Source organism: Camarhynchus parvulus, chromosome 18 (assembly GCF_901933205.1).
Source record: "Camarhynchus parvulus chromosome 18, STF_HiC, whole genome shotgun sequence".
Lineage (NCBI taxonomy): Eukaryota > Metazoa > Chordata > Aves > Passeriformes > Thraupidae > Camarhynchus > Camarhynchus parvulus.
In genome coordinates this window covers 5148983-5173180 of record NC_044588.1, presented here as the reverse complement: position 1 = coordinate 5173180, position 24198 = coordinate 5148983, and the positions used below count along the sequence as shown (strand labels likewise).

At 59.6% G+C, this 24198-nt stretch overlaps 1 protein-coding gene across 5 annotated transcripts in view; it reads left to right on the top strand.

The window, feature by feature from the left end:
- The first annotated feature begins 6083 nt into the window (after positions 1–6083).
- BAIAP2 (BAR/IMD domain containing adaptor protein 2) overlaps positions 6084–24198 on the top strand; it is a 38322-nt gene continuing 20207 nt past the window's right edge. For all 5 annotated transcript variants that reach the window (XM_030962281.1, XM_030962277.1, XM_030962280.1 and 2 more), the window contains exons 1-5: positions 6084–6191; positions 13456–13531; positions 15544–15630; positions 23780–23841; positions 24048–24119. In XM_030962281.1, the coding sequence (XP_030818141.1) occupies positions 6120–6191; positions 13456–13531; positions 15544–15630; positions 23780–23841; positions 24048–24119 (369 nt within the window). In that variant the 5' untranslated portion in view covers positions 6084–6119. The remainder of the gene's footprint in view (positions 6192–13455; positions 13532–15543; positions 15631–23779; positions 23842–24047; positions 24120–24198) is intronic.

The following is a 24198-nucleotide window of genomic DNA, read 5'->3' as shown; positions in this document are numbered from 1 at the left end:
CTCATTCCCTCCCTCCATCTTCCAGGCCCGGTGCAGCACCCGCAGCGCTTTGTTCTCCCACCCACTCTGTGTTGCCTCCGTCACTCCGGCTCCTCCCTGTGCCTGCCCTCCCCGGGAGCCTCCCGGGAGAGCCGAGGCTGCTCCGGGCCTGGCAGAGCAGCGGGACACGCAGGGGACACGTGGCAGGGCTGTCCCCTCGGCACCGGGAATGTCCCAGCCCTGCCCGGCTGCCTGCAGCCCATGGCCACGGGGAACTGGTGCTGGGGTCCCTCTGGGGCTGCCACCAGTGCCCCAGGGATGGCACCCAGTCCCCAGTCCCCAGTCCCTCTGACCCTCACCATGGGCATGGCCGGGTGCTGGGGTCCCTCTGGGGCTGCCACCAGTGCCCCCAGGGATGGCACCCAGTCCCCAGGTTCTGTGACCCTCGCCATGGGCAGGGCCAGGTGCCCGGAGGCACAGAGTGACACGGGTGTCACACCAGGGAGCAGAACTGTCCCCAAATCCCTGGGCACAGCAGCTTGCACTGCTGGGAGTCCTGCTCAGCTGCTGCTTCCAACGGAACCCTGGGATGATGGGAGGCCAGGTTCTGTGCCGTGCCTCAGTTTCCCCTTGGTGCAATCAGCCCACCCCACTCGCCCAAGCCCGAGGCGGGAGCTGGGATGGCTGAGGCCAGCACTGCAGCTCCCAGCCAGCAGAAGAAGGGCCTGGATGGCTCATCCTTGGCTAATCCCCAGTAAATGGCTTTGCTGGGTTTGCTCAGCAGGATTTAACTGCTGGGAGCTGCTGGCACAGGAGGGACATCTCCAGCCCAGGGTCAGCTCTCCTGAGTCCTGAGCCCTGGATGGTTCAGGGACCGGCTCCCACCAGCACCAGCAGTGACAGGATCGTGGAATGGCTGGGCTGGGTGTCAGGTGTAGCTGGGTGTGTGCTCTATCACCATCTGTCAGAGCTGGGGCAGTCATCTTCTGTTCATTGGGCAGTTTTCTTATCTCTCCTACAACCAATCCTCCCTCCAGGAGATCTCTTCTGTTAATGGACAAATAATTATTAGATATCTTCTGTTAATGGGCCATTGATCATTAATTATCTTCTGTCCATGGCCACTGAGTGTCCCTGCATGGCTGATCCAATTCCAGCATCCCATGGGGAGATGCTGCGCCCAGGGGAGGAGCCAAGCATTCCTACCTGGATCCAATCTGAGCCTGGAGCAGCACAGCAGCCTTTGCCCACTGCATTGCCAGAGGAGCAGCTTTCTGCTGCCCTGCATTGCCAGAGGGAGCCCAGGCCCATCTGCAGCAGCCCTGGAGCTGCAGAGGAAAACTCCCCCCTTGTGCAGGATCCCTGCTGCAGCAGCAGCACAGCTGGCACTGCAGGAGGGCTGAGCCCCCATGGGATGGGGCTGTGCCACCCCTGGCACACAGGATGTCCTGTCGTATCCTCACTCTGCCAGTGGTTTGTTTTTGTTTGTACTATTGCATTTGTAATTTAATTTTCCTAGTACAGAACTCTTATTCATACTCCCATATCTTTGCCTGAGAGCCCCTTAGTTTCAAAATTATAATAATTCAGAGGAGGAGGTTTACATTTGCCATTCCACAGGAGGCTCCCGCCCTTCTTAGCAGACACCTGGCTTTTCAAACCCAGACAGCTGGGGGGACCTTAAAGCTCATGGAACATTCTGCTACACCAGGTTGCTCCAAGCCCTGTCCAACCTGGCCTGGAGCACTTCCAGGGATGGGGCAGCCACAGCTTCTCTGGAAAAACTGTGCCAGGGCCTACCCACCCTCCCAGGCAGGAATTTATTCCAATATTTAACCTAAACCTGTCAGCTGTCAGCTCGAGGCACCTGCTGCAATCCTGGTGAGCAACGGCTGCCCTGCACGGGGGAGGCTGGGTTTGGGAGGATGCTCCAAGGCCTGGGAGCTGTGTGGGGTTCACTGGCCCAGCTCCTCAATGAGGTGCCCCAAAGGAAGTGGGGGGTCAGCCTGGGCTTGAGGAGGGGCCCCCGAGGAGGGCAGGGGACACAACTGAGGGAGGTGTTCAGGGAAAACACATCCTGTGCTCTCAGGGGTTGGTTTGGCTCAAACCCACCTGGCCAACTCCCTAGTGACCCCCAGATGTCAGAAAAATCACGTTTGGGTTATTTTAGAAAGAAAAACTTCCTGACACAGCACAGGGAGGGCGTGCAGTGATGTCAGGGCTCCGATGGAGAAGCCATCTGCCCAGTGCCATGGGCAGGCAGTTCCTGGGAATGTCATTAGCACAGTGACACTCTGTGCACACCTGCCCCTCTCGGGCTCTGCGGGGCACCCAGGGCTGGGTGGGCTCAGCCTGCCCTTCAGCACACTCTGAAAAGGAGGAGCAGAGAGCCAGGGGCTGCCACAGAGCCAGCGGGACTGAGTGGGAGAGGAGATGGAGGTGGAGGTGGCTTCTCCAACCTGGTCCCGTTCCCTGCCTGGTCTCTCCTGCTCTGGCAGTGCCAGGAGAACCCAGTGACCACCTGGAGCAGCTGGGGCTCGATCTTCCTTGGGAAACTCCAAGCATTTCCTTAGGGACTGCGACAAAAACCAGCGCTGGTGCCATGAGGAGCCCTCTGCTTCCTCTCCGTGCTGGCCAGTGCCACATCCCACTCAAATGTCCCAGGGATTCCAACCCACCTTTACTCTCCTCTCTCCATGTCACCAGAGGGTTCCCAGGTCACTGAGGATGTGGCAGCTCTCGGTGACCCCGCAGTGCCACGTTCCCCTCCCTGGGCAGTAATGCTGCCCTGCAGCCCCTCCCTGCCGTGTCCCTCCCTGCCAGCCACCAGGGCGGCATTTCAGGAGCGGGGACAGTGTCCCCAAGCTGGGAACACAGAGGGGCTGTGGGCCAGAACTGTCCCTTGGTGCACCTGCTGTCACTGCTCCAGCTGCTGCTGCCCTGATTGTCACTGCCCAGGCCATCACTGCCCAGGCCATCACTGCCCTGGTTGTCACTGCCCAGGCCATCACTGCCCAGGCCATCACTGCCCAGGCCATCACTGCCCTGGTTGTCACTGCCCAGGCCATCACTGCCCAGGCCTTGTCACTGCCCAGGCCATCACTGCCCTGGCCATCACTCCTCTGGTTGTCACTGCCCTGATGTCACCGCCCTCGGACATCACTGCCCTGGCTGTCACTGCCCTGGCTGTCACTGCCCTGGTTGTCACTGCCCTGGTTGTCACTGCTGTTGGTTGTCACTGCCCTGGTTGTCACTGTCACAGCCACCACTGTCTCAGCCATCGCTGCCCCGTCCCCACTCTCCGTCCCTGTGCCAGGCACATGACCCGGCCGGGAGCGCTGGCGCGATGCCATGCTGGTAATTAAGAAGGAACCTAATGAAACTTCGAAAATAGCACAATTTCCTCCCCACACCTGCAGCCGAGCGGGGTGGATTACATAAGTCATTGTTGCCACAGCAACTCCGCTCCACCCGGGGCTGGAGGTGGCCGGTGCCGCGTGTGCCGCGGTGCCGTCACCCCGGGGAGGGATCCTGGCGAGGGATGGGGCCGCTGCCAGCCCCGGGGCTGCTGCCTGCTCATCCCACTGCTGTTCCCAGCCTGCCGGGGTGGTGCTTCCCCACGCTGCACCCACGGCCCGTGCTGGATGGGCCCGCCCTCACACGGGCACATGGAGAAGGGGATGCAGGTAACCCACGGGGCCCTGGCACCATGGTTACCCTGGGCACGCTCCAGCTGCCGCCGAGCCCCGCCGAGTGAATCACCCTGACAAAGAGGCAGCGAGCAGCAACCAGGAAAAAAAAATAAAAAAAATAAATCAAAGGCAATCAAAGCAAAGGCTGTGGCACGAGGCAGAGGCAGGTTTTTCCTGCTGAGAGCTCCCAGGGTGCTGCAGGGTGGCAGTGCCAGCGCGGGCTCGGGCACAGCTCCCGGCCGTGGGCAGCACGGGCAGCCCCGGGCACTGCCAGCCAGGACTGGGACATGGCAAGGGCCAGGGACGAGGATAATTCGCTCCATGTGGCTCTGACTGTGGGGAAATGAGCTCCCTGGCTGCTCCCAGCAGCTCTGGGAGCAGGGGATATGAGGGAGAAAGGTTTTCAGCGCTCAAATTCCAGGGGATAAGGAGAAGCAGAGCATGGGAAGAAAGTGGAGCGGCTGTCTGCGAGCAGGCCTAGATGGAAGAGATTCTCTGAGGGCCGTCCCAAAAGGCCTCTTTTATTATCAGAAATTACAAATCCTTTTATCTTCCTCACCAGAGGAACAGCTTGTTTGAATTGCTGGGCTGTCACACTGGAATTAGATGCAAGAACCCCCCACATCCATGACGTAGCGCAGAACTTACATAACGTAACTAAAAATAAGGTGATGGAGATGCAGAGAGAGGCACTCTACTCCTGGCTGCTTGATCCTGAATCCTTCACTGGAGAGCCAGCGAGGTGCTGGTGTCTGGCTGAGGGAGCCAACTGTGTCTGGCCACGTGGGATGGAGAGGGAAAGTGGCACCGTGGTGTCCCAGCAGCCACGCAGGCAGCCAGGGATTCCCCTGGGGACACCTCCCAGGGCAGTCCTGGTCCCATAGCTGCTCCCTTTCCTCAGCCCCAGTGGGACAGGGTTAAGTGGTCACTCCAGAAACATGAGAAAAATCCTTCTCCTGGGCTGTAAATTCTTCACTGTGCTCTGGAGTGTGGAACCTCTGAGGCAGAAGCCAAAATGGGACCCAGAGGCAGCCGGAGGGAGCAGCTGCCCCTCCTGGGCCTTTGCCAGGGCTGGGAGGGAGAGCGGGAAAGGGAACAGACACGGGAGGTTTGGGACCAAGGTATCGACCTGGGCTCCTTGTTCTCGGAATTGATGGATGTGAGGGAAAATAACACACTCAGCACCTTAACTCCTTCACTGCTTCTCACAGCAGAGAGGAGGGAGAGGAAGGCTCAGCCCAGGGGCACAGCCTGGCCCTGAGGCTCCTTTAACAGCCGCTCACCCTGCGGCCATGCCCAGGGGAAGAGGGCACAGGGATGGGGACACTTGCTCTAGGGCACAGGGATGGGGACACTTGCACTAGGGCACAGGGATGGGGACACTGGCCCTAGGGTATGGGTCTGCTCCTCCTGTCCCTCAGCACCTGGGAAAAATCTGCTGTTGGCCCGAGGCATGGGAAGGACAGGGATGCATGGCTTGGGTGTCCCACAGGGACCTGAGGGAGCTCTGGCAGGAGGCTCCCTTGGGAATCCTGGCTCTCCTGGCTGGCCAGGACAGCCCGGGGACAGTGAGGTTGCAGGCAGGGGCTGGTGTCCCTTGGGCTGAGCATCCCCGTCTGTAGTCGTGGTGATGGCTCATCCCACCCTGTTCTCCTGGCTCCCTGGGCAATGTGCACCCTCCTTCCCAGCACCCCACAAACCACGGGCAGCTCTTCCTTCTCATCCCCTCCCCAGGGCACAGCTGGGGATGGAGCACAGCCCCAGAGTGGGGGTCCAGCAGCGGCTGGAGGGGGGGACAGCTCAGGGATGTGTGGCACAGCGAGAGCCACGGGGAGGGGTAAAGCAGGGGGGTGGTGTGGGGTCCTGGGCTGTGGGGTGAGGCACGGCAGGAGGGTAGGGTAGGTTATGGGGTGTGGGATGGGCAGTGGGGTGGAGGAGGGACATGGAGTGTGAACGGAATGGGGTGCAGCATGGGGAATGGGGAATGGGGATGGGAATGAAGGATGGGAATGGGAATGAGGAATGAGGAATGGGGAGGAATGGGGAAGGGGAATGGGGATGAGGAATGGGGATGGGGAATGGGCATGGGAATGAGGGATAGGGAAAGGGAATAGGGAATGGGAATGGGAAATGGGGAATGGGGAATGGGGATGGGGAATGAGAAATGGGGATGGGGAACGGGCATGGGATATGGGCATGTGATCCCGCACGGGGGCCACGGCGCGGCACATCGCTCCTTCCCTCCCCCGCGCCGCTCGTACTCCTCTCGTTACTCCCAGCCCGGCACGGCCCGGCCCGGCCCGGCTCCTCCCCGCGGGGCCGGCCGGGGCGGTGCGGGGCGGTCCGGGGCGGGCACGGCCTCCGGGAGCTGATAAAAGGCTCGGCGGCCGCCGCTCCGCGCTTTCCCCGCGCCCGCGCCCGGCTCCGCCCGCCCGCCCGCAGCCGCCCATGGTGCTGCCCGGCCCGCCCGGCATGGCCCGCTCCGAGGAGGTGCACCGCCTCACCGAGAATGTCTACAAGGTGAGTCCGCAACAGGTGCCCGGCTGCCCGCCTTGCTGCCTTTGAGTTATTTGAATTATTGGAATTATCGCGTTTCCCCTCCCCGGGACGCGCGGGGGCAGAGCGGGCGGAGGCGCCGCCGGGGCCCTGCGATGTGCCCGGAGCCGCTCGGCCGGGCCGGCAGGGCCGCTGGGGCACCCCGGGCCTTCCCCGGGCACCCCCAGCCTTACCGGGGGACCCCCGAGCCCTCCCCGGGCACTCCCGGCCTTACCGAGGGACCCGGGACCCCCGTGGGGATGCCCGAGCCCGGGTGGGCAGCGCTGTCCCCGCATCACCCCCGAGCGGGGCAACCCCCGGCACTCTGCTCTGCCACAAACCAGAGCCCTCCGAGCCTTCCTCGTCCTTTGGAGTTCGGGAATTCTCAGTTTTTCCTCTCTGCTTTGCTCCCCGTGTCCTGAGAAAATGCAACAATTTGTGTGGTTTGAGTTCCCCCCCGAAGGAAGCGGTTTCTGCTCTGCTGGGTCTGGAGAGCCGGAGTAATCAAACTGCTGGAGCCCAACGTGTAACGCAGGATGTCGTTTGTTAAACTGGGAAGCTTGCACGATTTCCTGTGATTTAAGGGCTTGGATTGAGTTACCTGGGAGCACAGAGCAGGGAAAGAAAAAAAAAAGATTAAAAAAAAAGAAGAATGTAGTACAAAAAGTACCGAGGCGGTGAAGTTGTGAAGTGTTGGTTTTGGAGATTCTGGGGTGTAACAGCTGCTCGGGCAGAGCTGTGGCACCCGAAATCTTGGTCGCTCTGAATCTTGGTGGCATGTCGCTGTGGTCCCTGGGGCTCCCTGGCAGCCTGGCAGGCAGCTGGTGTGCCCGGACATGCCCCCGTGCCGGCTGTCCTTGGTCCGGGGCAGAGCTGGCACCCAGCGCTGTGCCCGGGCACTGCTGGCACCGCCTGGGCAAACAGGGGCTGGGAGCAGCCCCGGCCGTGACTCAGTTGTTGTTTGAGGTGTGGAGCCCTCGAAGCACGGGGATAATGGCAGGGTTGGGGTGCGGGTCACCGTCACCCCGGGCCCGGCCCAGGGCTGTCTGTCTGTCCCGACACGTGCGGAGCCCGTCCCCAGGGAACCGGGGCTGAGGGGCCGCTACTGGCCCGGCTGTTCCGGGGCAGAGCGCAGGGCAGGGGGTGCCCGGGGTGCCAACAGCCGGGGCTGGGGCTCTCCATCGGCTCTCCATCCCCAGGGAACTCCTCGGCTCCCTGGGATGCCGGTGGGAGCGGCCAGATGCAGGCAGTGAGGAGATGGAGCTGCGGGAGATCTCGTGTGTTCCCCCAGGATCAGTGTCTCGGTGCTGGGAGCTGCCGGAGGGTGGTCCTGGCTCTGGTTGGCTTCCTGTGGAGGGCAGAGGCTGCTCTGAAGCCAGCAGTGCTTTCCTGGCCTCTGGAGATGTGTGTGCCATGTGGTGCCTGCAGGAACCTGGAGTGTCCCTGCTCCATTGAGGACTTCAGCCACCCCTGGGGCCACCTGGGGGCTGGGGTCTTCTGGACCTCCTGGAGCTTTGGAGTCTGACTCTAAAACCAGTCCTGGTGCTTCAATCCCAGTGCCTCAATCCCCTTACCCAGGTATTCTTTTGGCCTGTGCAGGAGCCTGAACGCTGCCATGGGCAGGAGGAGACAACCCCAGGGAGGGGCACGATGCCACCGAGCCCCATCCCGTGGGGACCAGGCTGGGTGCCCGAGCCTTGCCGTGCCCATCCTGGGGCACCCCGAGCCTTGCCGTGCCCCCTGCCCATCCCGGGGTGCCCATCCCTCGCCGTGCCCCTGCCCATCCCTGCCCATTTGGTTTGGGTTGGCAGGAGCTGCCCATGCCCGGCTCCGTGTTTCCCGAGGCGCTGTGCTGGGGAGCCCATTGTCATGGTTTTGCAGAAGCAGCGCTCACCCTGGGAGTGACTGTGCTAATGAGCTGGTGCAGGAGCTGTCAGCCGCCCCCGAGCCGATGCTGCCACTACAGGCAGCTGCCTACACGCGGGGAGTAATTACAGAGGGAGACGGAGGCTGCTGGCACCTTCCGCCAACGTAATCCCACCTTTGGCGCTGCTGATTCACTGCCAGCAGCCCCGAGTAGCGGCACAGCTGGGCCGGGCTCTGCCCCGAGCCCCGGGCCGCGGGGATGAGGGTGAGGATGAGGATGGGCAGCTCCCTCCCCGCTCAGCCCCTGCTCAGGATTGTCTTTTTGCAGAAAGCAGGGACTGGCAAATCTTCCTTCCCCCGAAGACAGATCTGTCTCCTCCTGCCAGATGAGATTATTGCCGTTTACAGCCCAACCTCCATTTCATTTTAAAGCCATTTCTCCGTGCGGGAGATGGGTTTGCAGTGGTGGTGTGCGAGTGGCTCTGCCTTTGAAGAGGTGTTTGCCTAACAACACCCCCAACTCCAAGCTGAATTGTCGTGCAGGAAGGTATGGACAGATTTCCTGAGGGTCCTTAGCTCCCCATCAGCTGTAATCAATTGTCGTGCAGAAAGGTGTGGACAGAATTCCCGAGGGTCCTTAGCTCCCCATCAGCTGTAATCGATGTTACTGTGGCACCACAGCCTCTCCTCAGGTCCAGAGGGAGGGGAGCGATTCTTCCTCAAGGGGTTCAGGAGGGAAACTGGGGCTGGTTTGGTGTGTTTGGAGTGCAGGGATGATGAGTGTGGCACAGGAGGACGGAGCCAGCCTGTGGCACCCCAAATTCCATGCCCTGTTCTCCCTGCCTTGAGGCTTCCTGCAGCCTTGGTAAATCTTTGGGGAGCACCCCAGGGCTCCGTGGTGAGCTGGGCTCTGGCACTGCCAGGGCTCTTGAGCTGGGAATGCTGCTCCATCCATCCATCCATCCATCCATCCATCCATCCATCCATCCATCCATCCATCCATCCATCATCCCAGGCTGGAAGAGCCCCCCTGGCCTCCCTGGGGATGGGACACCTGCAGGCAGGTGGGCTCTGAGGTGTTGGGGAGCAGCAGCTCCTGCCTGGCCAGGGTGTCCCGCACTGCTGGAGCTGGGTGCTGCTCCCCTGGGTGTCCTGTGCTGATCCCTGGGTGCTGCTCCCCTCCCAGGTGCTGCTGTGCCCTGGGTGCCCGTGGTGCTGAGCCTGCCCTGGTTAAGGTTTCAGTGCTGCTGCTCGTGTTGCAGGGCAGCAGGGCACAGGGCACACAGCTGCTCTGGGCACAGCCCGGGGCTCAGCCCCTGGTGCCACCTCAGTGGGACCCTCCTGGCTCCTCTGGGGAGGTCCCAGCCCCAAGGACTCGAGGATGGCCCAGCCCTGCAGGGCTGGGTGCTGAGGGTGTTCCCACAGTGCTGGGGGCTCTGAGCCCCCTGTGGATCCTCATCCCAGCTCTCCTCAAGCCCAGACCCCAACACAGAGATGTTCAGAGCTCTTTCCCTGAGTCTTGGGTCCCTTCATCCTCTGGCATGACAGCCAGGAGAAACTCAATGCCTTTGGATGGGAACTGGATTTTTCCCTTTTCCCCCTGATTTTCCCTGGGCTCTGTCTTGACAGAAACTTGGCTCTTGAAACCCCCAGGGCCGCTGCTGATGGTGCCAGGCAGGACAAGCTGTGATGGAGGAGGCAGCACTGGGCTTTGCTGAGCATTAAATATTGATAGCAAAATGATGAAAGTGCTCCCGGAGCAGGACTGACCCATTTAGACACAAAACTTCCTTGGGGCTGAGCTGTTTCTGCAGCTCAGTGGCAGTGAGAGTCCCGTGGTGCTGTCCCTTCAGCCTGCTCCTCGTGGTCACCCAGGGATGGGGGTCACCCAGGGAATCCTCATGGTCACCCAGGGATGAGTGACACCAGGGAATCATCGTGGTCACCCAGGGAATCATCGTGGTCACCCAGGGATGAGGATCATCCAGGGAATCCTCATAGTCACCCAGGGAATCATTGTGGTCACCCAGGGAATCCCTGGCTGGGCCCTGTGCAGGGTCAGGCCTGCAGGGAGCCACAAAATCCTTAAAAAGGTTGGAAAAGCCCTCTGAGTGCATCAGATCCAACCATTCCCTCAGTGCTGCTGAGCCACGGCCCCAGGTGCCACATCCGTGTGGGTTTGGAGCCCTTCCAGGGATGTGTTGGGAATGCTGCCCTTCAGCTGCTGAGCAGGACTTGTGTGAGCCACTTCCAGCTTGAGCAGGGCTTAAAAATTTAGGATTGAGGAGCTGAAATTCCATGATCCTTGCGGGTTCCTTCCAGCTCGGGGTGTTTTATTCTTTGCCCTGATTCTAAACTTTTCCTTAAGGGCTAATTTAGGGCTTGGAGCATCCTGGCTGTAGCTGGAGTGTGCTCAGAGGGCAGAAAAGGGACCCTGTTTGTGCTGCCTCTTCCCCCAGCCCACGGAGCAGGGCTGTGTCCTGGAGACCTTGTGCTTTGCATTAGTTTCATTTTTGGCAGCTGAACAAAGCCGTGCCAATCCCGGGGAGCTGAGTGGTATTACCCAGGGAATTCAGCTCAGTGGAACAAAGCAAAGCCGTTTCAACCCTTGGCTGCCAGGTTTTGTGTCTGTGTTTTTCTGAACTCTGCCCAGGCAGCCCATGGAAGGCAAACAACTTGTGGGTGCTGCTGAGGGGGCAAAAATCTGGGGAGAACGAGATTTGCTTTCACTGCCACAGTGCTATTGGATATTTCCTTTGCTGCTGGTGCCCTGCAAGCCTGGATTCACCCCTCCTGAGGGGCACAGAGCCCCTGGTGCCCCCAGGGAGGGGATGAGCCCTGTGTTGGCAGGGGAGCAGCTCCAGCATGTCCCTGGTGTGAGGGTGATGCTGCTGAGCCATCCCATGGCACAAACCCGTTCATTCCCCACCATTCCTCCTTGCCATGAAGGGTGATACTGCTGAGCCATCCCATGGCACAAACCCGTTCATTCCCCACCATTCCTCCTTGCCATGAGGGGTGATGCTGCTGAGCCATCCCATGGCACAAACCTGTTCATTCCCCACTGTTCCTCCTTGCCAGGGCTCTCACCTGGAGGGGGGTGAGAAGCCTCTGGAGTCACCTTCCCTTCCCACCCTGGAGTGAGAGCAGGGCTTGGAAAAGGCTATTTTTATTTTTATCTCTGGAGTGAGGAGCCCTTGTCACTGCTCTCATCCTGCCAGGCTGTTTTTGTTGGAGGCTCCAGACAATGTTTTAAAAACATTCACTTTCAGCAAACTTCCTCCTGGGGGCTGGTGAATTTTATTTGGCCAGCACAGAGTCACCTTCCCGCTCCTTCAGCGGCCCCACGAGCCTCTTCGGGGATTTTATCTCTTTATTTGTTGCTTTAAAATGTCTCTTGTGGATCAGTGGGGAGCAGGACCTGCCCTGAGCAGTGCCAGGGCTGGGCTGTGCTTTGATTCCCTCTGCTTTGGGCAGGATGTGCTGGATTTTGGACGGTGCTTTGCCTGGGGATCCGGTTCCATCATTAATTCCCTGGGTTTCATGCTCAGGACGGTGTGTTTACACGGGCACTGCTGAGAAAATCACACTATTTACATATCCCTGTGCACGTCCTCGTACACAAACACTGCTCTGAACCTGCAAACCGCCCAAAAATCTCCTCCCTGCAGAGATTCTGCCAGCATTTCTGCTGCTTAACTATTGCTCAGCCTCAGAGAGCTCGGGCTGAGCATGGGGCTGTGTCCCTGTCCCTGCTGTGGGCAGGGGAATTGTCCCTGTCCCTGCCATGGCCACTGATCCCAGCCTCTGGTGCTCATTTTGGACTGGAGTTCAACGTGGTGTGGGCAGGATGGAGCAATCCTGCCAGTGCTAATTAACCGCTGTGCAATTGTCTCCTACACGCTGGAGAACACCTGGCTTGTTGCTACAGGTTCATTTTTCTCCTTTCAGGCTGAGCACATCCACCAAAGTGCTCTGAGCTGCCCCAAAACAGCTTCCAGGGGCCCTGGTGTTGGCCTGCAGCCTTAATTAGCGGGCCAGCTCCTCATTAACCTCGTCAGTCATCGTCTGCCCTTTGCAGTGGTGGCTGGTGCTGTGGGGAGCTGCTGGGGACAGGCTCTGGGGACACCCCCGGCCTGGAAGGACGAGCAGATTCCTGCTGAAGCAGCAGCACTGGGGTGATGCCACCCCTCTGCCCGTGCCCCACACAGAGTCCTGCCCGCGGGAACCCTGAGGGGGCTCTGCCTGAGCCCTGCACACGTGGGGAGAGAATTCAGCTGTCAGACCCGAGGGCCGGGCAGCAAGGACTGGGATAAGAATGCCTCAGGTAGAAAATGAGCTTTGTAGTGTTGGGGCAGCCTGAGAGGAGGTGACAGATGCTTAATCAGCTTATTCCTGTAAGTGTCTGCCTGTCTTCCCTCCCTGCCCGGGCTGGGGCTCTGCCAGCGGCCTGGGTGTGCAGAGCCCCTGTTCCCAGCAGAGATGCCCCATTCCCTGCAGCGATGCCCCCATTCCCCTCAGCGATGCCCTCATTCCCCTCAGCAATGCCCCATTCCCAGCAGGAATGCCCGTGGTGCATCCCCCCTCACATGCACTCAGGCCCTGAGCTCCGTTTTCTGGTGGCCCCTTGGCAGGACGGTGTCCCCAAGGTGGGGCAGGGGCTCAGGACCGGCTCTGGGGCTGGGCTGGATGCAGAGGGTGCAGGCAGGGAATGGGGATCTGGGATTTTGGGGTGGGGTGAGGGGAGGGCTGTGCACACACAGAGCCCTTCTTGTTCTCCTGAGCCGATTATTCCTTCCCCCATCGGAGCTGAGGGCCCTGGGGCGGGGCAGGAGAGCTCCGGCTGTGCTGCCCACGCTGACCCTCACCCTGGGCAGTGCCAAGGGACCCTGGTGTCACCCCCAGCACAGCTCAGGGCTGCTGGGGGTTCTGCTCTGCCCCATCCTGGCTGCACATTTGGGATTCTGCTCTCCCGCCCTTCCTGCTGCTCTCTGTGGCCATCCTGGGGTTGGGACATCACCATCCCCAGCTCTTGGGTCACCTCCCTGCTTGGTCTGAGGGCTGCTGCTGCCCCCAACAGCCACTTACAGTTGTTATTATGGTTATTTTTGCTATATCTGGTAATTTTCTGGTTGGAGCATTCACTTTCCTCTCCTGGAAAGCACCTGGTGCTGGGGCACTACAGAACCCCCTTGTTCCTGTCCCTCCTGTGCTCAGACCCAGCGTGATCTTCCTCAGTGCAGGATCCTGGGGCCTCTTCACGGAGCTAGGAGGATTTTTTTTTGCTCTCTTTTTGTGTTTATCAGGACAGAGCTGAGCATGGAGCTGCTCACCCCACTCCCCATCACCCCTGCTAATCCCAGCCTTGTTCTCTCCCCTTTAGACCATCATGGAGCAGTTCAATCCCAGCCTCAGGAATTTCATTTCTATGGGGAAGACCTATGAAAAAGCCTTAGCAAGTAAGTGACTTTGGGGCTGCCAGGCTGGGAGGGGGAAAGCTGCAAAATCTTGGGGGTTTTTGTGGAAAATCTTGGGGGCTTTTGTTGAAAATCTTTGGGGTTTTTGTTGAAAATCTTGAGTTTTTTCTGGAAAAGTTGCTTGTTCCCATGGGGAAGGAACTGTGAGGGTGGTGATGTGCAAGGCCATGGATGCAGGAGGGATTCCAGGGAGAAAATGCTGGGAGGCAGCAGGATAACAAAACACATCTGCAAACAGTGCTTTGAATGTTTGTTTAAAGTATTGAGAATTGAGGTTTTAAGCTCTGTTTAAAGAGGTGCTGTTGAAATGTTTAAATTGCCCAGAAGAATGAAGAGAAGGGAAAAGCCCAAAAGTCTTGATGGCAGCTCTTGATTGGGAATGCAGGATCCTATTGGGAGCCATTAGGGAGGTGTAGGTTTAAGTGATCAAAAGGAAGCTAGGAATTGATTAAACCCCAAAATGGGCTATTTTGAGTTACTTAAACTGGCTTTGTGCACTGCCCGGGCCCTCCTCAGCTGGGTTTAAAGGAGCTTTAAGCTCTGCTTAACCCAGAGCTCTGTTTTTCCAGGGAGGGCTCTGCTCCCTTCAGAGCTGCACGTGTCTCCTGGATTTGATTTTGGAATAATCCCAGTGAAAATGCCCGTGGGGCAGAGTCTGTCATCACCTTCAGCCAGGGGGGAAAAAATCCCTTTGGTGCCTGAAGTGTCAGGCTTTGGGACCCGACCTTTGGGGAGGATCCTGCTCCCTGCCTGCAGCCCCTCTCCTTTTCCCCCTCTCCTTTTCCCCCTCTCCTTTCCTTTCTCCCAGGTCAGGTGAGCTCCTGGCTGTTCCCAGGAGGGTTTCTGAGCCCTCCCCCTGTTCCCAGGTGCCCGGACACAGCGTCCTGCCAGCGCTGGGCACTGCTTTGAGCTGGGATTTAATGGCTCACCCAGCGTGACGGGGCAGTGCCCGTCCAGCTCCACTGCCCAGGGCCCTCTGATCCCCAGGGAGGGGGCACAGGGCACCCTTCACACTGGCAGCAGCTTTCCAGACATTCCAGGGGCGTAGAAATTCCAGGGGCACAGGGCACCCTTCACACTGGCAGCAGCTTCCAAAAATTCCAGGGGCTCAGGGCACCCTCTTTCCCAAAATTCCTGGGGCACAGACATTCCTGGGGCACAGACATTCCTGGGGCACAGAGCACCCTCCCCACCGGCAGCAGCTTTCCCAGATTCCAGGGCATCCCAGCAGAATGGGGTTCCTGGTTTGGGGCTGCTTTTCCCTGCTGGTTCCCTCCTGGCAGCAGGGCAGTGTCTGACAGGGGGAGGAGGTGCTGACCCTTGGGACTGTGGTTTTGATTGATTCTCCTGATGTTTAACTACCTGGGGGAGGTGGAGCTGTTTGCCCCGTGCTGCCCTGTCCCACCAGCCGTGGCCCTTTGGGATAAGCACTGGGATCACTGCCTTTGTGCTTTTCCCACATCCCTGCTGTGCAGCCAGGGGTCTTCCTGTAATTTTTAACTTGGCTTGGCTCATCCCTGCCCTGGATCCCGAGCTGGGGGCAGCTGGAGGAAGGGCAGAGCCCAGGAGGCAGAGCAGGGGCAGCGCTGGAAGCTGGAGCTGGGGCTGTACAGCGTGTTCTGTGATTAGAGGAAACCCCCTGCTTATCTGATTAGAGTGGAGCGTGGAGCTGGAATGTCAACAAACAAGGCTGAGCTGTAATGAAAGTCTGTGATATTCAATTATTCTGCAGTGATTTCTCCCAGCAGCCCGATGCTTGCACTGCAATGGAAACCACCACAGTCCTGCATGCACCTTTTCTAATGCTGAATTACCCTGTAATCTCACTGCTCCAGCTCCCTTTGCTGCCTTTCCTCTGTTTGTTGTGTGCTCCCTCCCCGTGGGGCTGGGCCCTTTGTGGTAATGCCTGTTTTAGTGTCCAGAGTCTCCTCAGTGCCCCAGAAGTTCCAGCAGCCTTTAAGGAGAGCATAACCTCGTTTTTTGGTGCTTTTTAGGCATGACATATGCAGCCAAGGGGTACTTTGATGCTCTGGTGAAGATGGGGGAGTTAGCCAGTGAAAGCCAAGGATCAAAAGAATTGGGTAAGTCCCCATTTGCTGCTGAATGGAGATTTCTGGAGATTCCCAGGACTGAAACAGATCTTTGGTGCTGCTGGCGAGCAGAGCTCAGTGCTTGCAGTGTCTCTGGATTTACTGCTGATGCAGCCTGGAAAACCCCCTGATAGCCTGAGTGTCAGGGCTGTGGCTCAGGGTGGTTTTGTGGTGCTTTGTTCTCACTTGGAGAAGGGGAAGCAGCAGGTTTTGGCCGGGGAGCTGGGGCTGAGCTGCTCCTCAGGGGCCTCTGGAGGGGCAGGGGAGAGGGAAGGGCTGGTGGGCTGTGCTGTGGGGGTCCCCCTGTGCTGTGGGGCTGGGGCTGTGCCCTGGCTGCAGCAGCCCTGCCCTGCTGGAGCCTCCCTGTGCCCACTGCCAGGGGTTTGTGTTTGCCCACTCCATGGCAATGTGTTTGCCCACTCCAGTCACGAGCTGTGACTGCTGCTGCCTCCTTCCCCTTTCTCACCCTCGTTTCTCAGGAAATCCCTTAAAGGGCAGCTGCTTTTCCAGCCTCCCTATTGCCCAGGCATCCTCCTGTGTCCTCCCTTCTTACAGCCCTGGTCTGGGGGGACCCTCCAAGGGTCTGAGGGGACCCTCCAAGGTTCCCCCATGGTTTAGGGTGGTCCTCTGAGGTCCCCCCATGGTCTCAGGTGGCTCTCCCAGGTCCCCCCACAATTTGAGGGGACCCTCCCAGGTCTCTCCCATTGTTTGAGGAGACTCTCCCAGCTCCACCTGGGATGCTGCACCTTGTTAAGGCTCTCATGGAGCGAGATGGGCCTTGGTCTGGTGTCTGCAGTCCCAGGTGAGCCCCTCCTCCTCCTCCTCCTCCTCCTCCTCCGTGCCTCCCGCAGCTCTGGCCGAGTGCTCATTAAAGTGTCTCTCCGGGGCAGGCAATTAACAGAGAGCTGGAGCTGAAAGGGCTCTGAAGGCTGCAGGAGTGGGGAGCAGCCCCTGGGCTCTGGGTTCGGTGTCAGAGCTGCTCCCCCAGCACTGCTGCTGCTGCTGCTGCCTGGGAACTGTGCTGGGGAAGCAGCGAGTGTCTATGGAAACCGAGTGTGGATTAGAGCTGCCTGGAGCAATCTGCTGCTGTTTAATAAATAAAACAAAGAGCCCTGTGTGCTGCAGAGCCTGCAGGAGCTGCCCCTGCTGCTCTCTGGGGCTGGGCACAGCCAGCTCTGCCCTCCTGCCAGGGAGCTTGGGGCAGGAGCCTGGGCAGGGGCAGGAACCTGGGCAGCCCCAGCTCTGCCTGCACTTCACACCTGGCTTTGGGCACCTCTGGCCCTGCTTTCTCACCCAGAACAGTCCTTGATGCCATCTCCCCGTGTGTGGCTGCAGTATTTTGGTTTGAGGTGCTGCTTGGGGCAGCCTGGGCAGGGGCAGGAGCCTGGGCAGGGCAGGTCTGCTCACACTGCACACCTGGCTTTGGGCACCCCTGGCCCTGCTTTCTCACCCAAGGATGGAGTTTGGTGTTCTTGGTGCCATCTCCCCGTGTGTGGCTGGAGCATTTTGGGCTGTGAAATGCTCCGACATCGCTGCTCCTTGCCCTGCTGGTGTGGGCACATCCCAGGGAGGCTCCTGTGCTCCTCTGCTGATGCTGCTGATGTTTGCTGTGAAGTGGCAGCTGCCCCGGGCAGGAGAAAGTGCAGATAACATTTGTGGCTGCAGCTCCGTGGGGCTGAGAGCAGCTGGGCCACAGCCCCCTCCCAGCAGGTGTGTCAGCAGGGCTGGAGCTGCTCTGGGAGCTGCTCTGGGCTGGGCTGGGCTGGCCAGGGCTGCAGCCTCTCCTGGGGACACCTTGGCCTTGTCACTGCCTGGGCTGGCAGGGCTGGCAGTGCCATAGGGGGCTCTGGGGTGTTTCACAGCATCACAGACTGCTGTGGGCTGGAAGGGACCTTAAAACCCACCCAGTGCCACCCCTGCCATGGCAGGGACACCCCCACTGTCCCAGGTGCTCCAACCTGGCCTGGGACACTGCCAGGGATGGGGAATTCATTTTAGAGCAATAAATAGCAATTCTTTTAATTACTGCTTCCATTGATGGTGTGTCCCCAGCTCCCTCCCTGAGTGGGATTTTCTTGATTTTCTTCCATGAGTTTTTAGGGAAAGCTGCTTCAAGAAGGGAAGGTGTAGGTTGGATATTAGGAAGAAACTTTCCACCAAAAGAATAATAAAGCACTGGAATGCTCTTCCCAGGGAGGGGGTGGAACCACCATCTCTGGATGTGTTTAAATCAACACTGGACATGGCACTTGGTGCTAGAGTGTGGTTGAGGTGTTAGGGCACAGGTTGGACTCGATCTCAGAGGTCTCTTCCAACCTCATCATTCTGTGATTTTGTGGCACACTCTGACTCCCAGGAGAGCACTGCATTTTGACCTGAGGCCATGGAAAAGGCTCCCAGAATTGATGGGTAGCACTGACATTACAGCTGTGCAGTTGATTAGAAGTGTGTAATATCACTTTTCTGCCAAAATCTGGCCGGCAGAAAGGCAGGGATGGGGATTGGGATGGAGCTGGAGGGAGAAGTGGGGGCTGAGATTGGGCTGGCCCAAAGAGCAGATGTTGGAGCTCTGGATGCTGAGGATTTTTGCCTTTCTGTGCTGACACATGTGTTTAAAAAAAGCCTGGCCATGGCACTTGGTGCTATAGTCTGATTGAGGTGTTGGGGCACAGGTTGGGCTCGATGATCTCAGAGGTCTCTGCCAGCCTCATTATTCTGTGATTGTGTGAAGGTGTCAGCCAGGACTGTGGGTGCTCTGTCAGGACTGCAGCTCATGTTCGTCCATGGGGAAAGCCTGAGGTGATTGTTTTCCCTGCCAGCCCTCTCTGTGCTGAGCTGGGTGCTTGTCCCCGCTGTCCTTTCTGCCCCAGGAGGTGTCCCAAGGCAGGGGGACACCTGCAGCTCTCTCTCCTGGCACAGGGAGCCCTCTGGAGCTCAGCTCTGGGCCCAGCACGGGGCATTTTCCTGAATTCCCCATCAGATTTTGGGAGCTGTGTGCAGACAGGATAATCCTGTGTGGGAAAGGAAGGGTGGCAGCAAGAACAGCAGTAATGCCCTTGGGCTGTAATCGGCTCTGGGAGCTCAGTTCCAGCTGCAGTGTCTGCAGGGGCTGGCTGAGCTTTAGGGTGGGCAGAGCTGGGGCTTTGGAGTGTCCACCACCCCAATGGGGCTGTCATTGTCCCAGAGCAGCAGCTGCAATGTCTGCTGGGGCTGTCAGACCCCACTGCTGGCCTTTGGGGATGTCCCCAGCCCCATGGAGCTCAGGGTGGAGCTGTCATTGTCCCAGGGCAGCAGCTGCAGTGTCTGGTAGGGCTGGCTGACCCCACTGCTGGCATTTGGGGTGTCCCCAGCCCCATGAAGCTCTGTCATTGTCCCAGAGCAGCAGAAGTCAGTCTGCCCTGTGCAGGTCCCTGCTGGCCAGGCCCTGCTGTTTGGGATGGGCTCTGTGCCCTTGAGAGGCTCCCTGGGCTGTTCTTCACCCCTTGGTGCTCGTGGTGGTTTTGGGGAGGATAATCTGAAATGAGGAGCCTGTGTCTGCCCAGCAGCCCCTTCCAACAGCTCCAGCCTCCTGCACGAGTCCTCAGGTGACTTTGGCCCTTGCCCAGCTCCTGCCTGGCTCCCTTGGATGCTGCTCAAAATGTCATTTCTTTTGTCCTTCTTCAAAACTGGGCCATGGCAAAGTCATGGGGAGGGGTTTTCTTGTGCTGCAGAGCGGAGCTGGAGCGTTTCCCCCGGGATCTGGGGCTGAGCAGCTCCTCCAGGGCTGGGAGTGCATTTTGGGAGGTGCATTTTGCTCAGCTCTGGTGTCTGGGAGGTGCCTTGGCGGAGTGCAGCTGCCCTGGGTGACACGGCAGCTGTGAAAGGGCAGCACAGGCAGCAATTACCGAGCCATTGTGGAGCTGAAAGGAGCCCCTGGCACACAATGGCTTTTTATTTCCACGCTAAAATCGGGATGTGGCACCTTAATGGCTTGGGTGAGATTTCACAGCTCATCCAGCCCCACCCCTGCCATGGGCAGGGACACCTTCCACTGTCCAGGTGCTCCAAGCCCTGTCCAGCCTGGCTGGGACATTTCCATGGATTCAGGGCCATCCCTGGCTCCGGGCTCTGTCCTGCTCCCGGTGCTTCAGAGGCTTTGTGCTGCACCAGATCCCCTGGGAGCAGGGATTAACCTGTTTATTGGATTTGGGGGGGCGTTTTGGGCAGGTCCTTCCTGCCCTGCACGGGTGTGGAGAGGGGAGGAGATGGATCCCACAGGGGAGGAGATGGATCCCACGGGTGTGGAGATGGATCCCACAGGGGTGGATAGGGGAGGAGATGGATCCCACAGGTGCCCACTGGGACCCAGTCAGGGCAGTGCCCAGGAGGACACAGAGCTCCAGGAAATGTTTTCCTGTGGTTTGTGGCAGTGTCCCTGCTGTGGAGGTGAGCTCCTGGCTGGGGATCCTTTAAATTTGGGCTTAACAAGGCACCTAAGACCTTGTGGGTGACAGCTTTGTGCTGCTGGAGGAAGGGAGGCTGCAGGAATGAGGGTGCAGAGACACAGGACAGCCCTCTGAAAGCCTTTGCTGCCTTGGGAAGGGCTTTTCCAGCTTTCTGCTGCCTTGGATGGGTTTTTCTGCTGCCTCCATCCCTGCCATGAGGAGCAGCCAGTCCAGGCTGGTTCTCACCACCTGTGTTTGTGGGTGGAGGAGGAGGAGGAGCAGGGTTGTGAATGAGCATCTGTGAGGCCCATGTGGCCTGGCTGGGGCTCCCAGCCTGTGGCAGAGGTGTGCAAAGTTTGGGTGTCACCTTCCCTGCTGATGGTGACAGCTCCCAGGGTCCCCTGGACCTGTGCTGGGGGGATGGAGGGTCCTGTGTGTGCCCAGGGGGATGGAGGGGTCCCTGTGTGTGCCCAGGGCTGGGTTCTGCCCTCCCTCAGCATGGTGGGGCTTGGCAGCTCTGGGCAGGGGGTTTGTGGCCAGCTCCAGGTCCTGGAGGGCTTTGCTGCCCCTCTGGAGCTGCCAGGGTGCCGGAGGGGTCGGGTCACACAGGCTGGGCTGGGCAATGTGGGGGTTTAATGAACCAGTGCCACCAGTACAGCTCTGAATTAACCAGTGCCACCAGTACAGCTCCTGGCACAGCACTGGGGGCTCGCTGGGCTGTCCATCCTGGCACAGACCCAGCACTGGCCCCATCCAGGGGGGTTGTGGGAGGCACAGAACATCCCAGGGGTGCATCCCAGTGCTGTATCCCTGCTGGAAGGCTCGGTGGCCACTGCCCAGCCTGATGGGACCGGTTACCATGATCTGGGAGCCCCAGCCAGGCTGCCTTGGGAAGCTGCTCTGCTCCCTTTACCTGGTGTGTTAATAAACAAAGGAAAATCGCCTCGGGCAGTGCCAGGCGGGGCTGGTGGGTTATCAGCACATGGCCCAGTCCTCTGGGCTGGCAGAAGTGAAACCCTGGTGGAGAAGAAAGGGATGAGTCAGCTGCAGAGGAGAAGCTGGTGGGTCCCCCAAGCTGATTGTTGTTCCCCCAGCCTGGTTGTTTCCCCACACTGATGGTTCCCCCACACTGATGGTTCCCCCAAACTGGTTGTTCCCCCACACTGATGGTTCCCCCAAGCTGGTTGTTCCCCCACACTGATGGTTCCCCAAGCTGATGGTTCCCCCGAGCTGATTGTTGTTTCCCCACGCTGTCTCCTTCCCCCTGCACACGGATGGATCCTGCAGCTCAGAGCCTGGGCTGGAAGGGGCTGCTCTGAGCCTGGGGCACGCTGTGCTGCTCTGGGGGAACACAAAAATACACAGGAACACCCTGCAGGAGTTCCCAGTGGGATTGCTCAGGCTGGAAGAGCCCTCAGGGTCACTGGTTCCACCTTTACAGCCTGGCCCAGGTGCCACCTCTGCCTGTGCTGGTTCTGCCTCAAATTTGGCTGCATCAGATCCCCAGCACCGAGGTGCTGTGTGAGCAGGGTTAGTGCTGGCTGGTTTTTAGGGGATGTGCCCAAGTCCTGGCCGTGATCCTGGGATAGCCAGGGTGCTGGTGCTGGGAGATGTTCCCCTGGCACTGGGCACCATCTCCTGCCACCCTTGCAGGACAGCCAGCCCTGCCCACCTTCTGCCTGTGAGCAGTTTAACTCCTTGATTAATGATCCTTGGTGTTTCCATTAGAAATGCCCCACGTCCTGTTTTACAGGGGGGTCAGAAGATAACCCCGAGTCTCTGAGAGCTGCAGAGCAAACCCTGGGGAGCTGGGCTGCCGCTGCACCCTCTGCAGGGGCCGAGCTGGCTGTCCTGGTGCCAGCAGGGATGTGGAACAACCTGTTTGCCCGCTGTGGGTGGGTGTGGAAGGGCAGGGCCCTCCGTGCTGCTGTGGTTCCTCTCCAGGGCGATACTGTGAGTCAGCCCTGAGCTGCAGCTCCTCCTCCCCGTGCCGGGCTCTCTTTGTACCCTGAGAGGCTCCCCGGCTTCCCCACCTGCAGGATGTGTGTCCTGGCAGCTCCCAGCTGGCCTGGGCTCTGTCCTGCTGCACAGGGACAGCGCAGGGGGATGTCCCCAAATCCCTGTGGCAGCTGATGGGAGCGGCCCTGCTGTGGGTGGCTGTGCTGCTGCCAGGGCTGGGACACAGCCCCAGCCCCATCCCTGCCGCCCTGGGGTGTCCCCCACAATTTCACAGTGCCACGGGCTCTTTTGCAAGGCGGATTTTGGGCTGTTGAGGCTTCCCAGCTTCTCTGGTATCCCTTAGCCACAGTTTAGCAGCTCTGAGCGGGGTTTGGGGTGAGACGTCTCAGTCTCCCATGCTCTGTGGGGTTTTGTGAAGCAGCTCACAGTGTGCAGGTATGGGGTGGCAGAGGTGCCCTGTGGGAATTCACAATGTGTTTTAGGGGATTCAGTTCAAATCCTGCTGCTCAGTCACAGTTTACCGTCATCCCTGCAGCTCTGGGCTGGCTTTGGGGTGAGATGTCTCAGTCTCCCATGGCCTGTAGGGTTTTGTGAAGCAGCTCACAGTATGCAGGTCCTTTTGTGGGACCCCCTGGGCACCTCTCCCTTCGTTTGTGGGGCACCCTGGGCACTGCTGCAGCTCAGGGGGCACAGGGGACAGTGGCCCTGGCACTGCAGCAGAGGGGGCAGAGCCTGCCCAGGATGGGATTTTCATGTTTGCAGAAGGGTTTGGGACGCAGAGTGTGGTGCAGAGCATGGGTTGCTGCAGGCAGGGGAGCGCAGGCAGGTTGTTCCTGGTCACCTGGGGGTGCTGACACTCAGCTGGGACATGGCTCATGTGCCAGGGACATGGGGGGACATTGGGGACAGGCTGGGGCTGGCCCAGCTGTGCTGGGGGAGGCTCCCACTCCTCCCTCACTCCAGGGAGATGCTGCCTTGCATGTACAAACAGCCCCACAGAGGCTGGGAGCCTCCTGGGAAGCTGCAGCCTGCCATGCTGGGAGGAAAAGCTTCCAGAGCCAGCCCTGAGAGGAGCTGACAGGGCTGGGCTGACCCCAGGCTCGCTCTGATGCACTCACAGGGCTCTTGGTGCTGGCTCTGCTCCTGAAGGATGCTCCTGAGTGTGTCTGGGCTGCTGCTGGGGCAGGACACAGCCCTTCCTGCAGGAACAGCTCTGGGCGTGGGGCTGCAGCATGGGGAAAGTCAGAAAAATCAAAGGAAGTGCCAGAACAGAGCTGGGATTCCGTGGCTGCAGTGGGGATCCCAGGGCTTAGCCCTGTGCCCTGCTCTGGGTGCAGGGCTGTCCTGTCCCTGTCCTTGTCCCTGTGCTGGGCCAGGGGGGCAAGGGCTGCCCCTGGATTTGGGGTCTTGGTTCTGGTTCTGGTTTTCTGGTCCTGGTCCTGGTTCCCTGCTCTGTGCCAGGGCTGTGCCTGTCCTGTGCCCTGCTCTGAGTGCCAGGGCTGTCCTGTCCCTGTCCCTGTGCTGGCCAGGGGATCATGGGCTGCCCCTGGATTTGGGGTCCTGCTCCTGGTTCCCCCCCTGCCTCCCAAGCTTTGCCTGCTTGTCCCAGTGTCCCAGGTGAGCACTGGCTCCCTGCAGCTCCACAAGGTGGGCACAGGGGTACCCCAGGTGTGGCTGGGGACCCCTCCTGGCTGCTGCCCCAGCCCTGGCTGTCCCCTGGGCTCGGTGCCTCACGCCCTCCCTGTGCTGTCTTGCAGGGGACGTGCTCTTCCAGATGGCCGAGGTGCACAGGCAGATCCAGAACCAGCTGGAGGAGATGGTGAGTGCCCAGCTTGGTGTGCCAGGGCCCCTCGCAGCGGGAAATGCTTTCCATGCCTTGTCCAGATGCCAGCAGCCCCTCTGCCATGGCCTTCTGAGCTCCAAAGGCTCTGCAGTGCTTGGGCATCCTCTCTGAGCCCTGCAGCCCCTCTGCAGTGCCCCCAGTGCCCCCCAAGCAATCTCTGTGTGTTTCCTGTCTCCCTGCAGCTCAAGTCCTTCCACAACGAGCTCCTGACACAGCTGGAGCAGAAGGTGGAGCTGGACTCCCGGTACCTGAGTGTGAGTCTGTGTGTCTGTCTGTGAGTCTGTGTGTCTGTGTGTCTGGCACTGCCCTGGGGCTGCCCTGGCACTGCTCCCT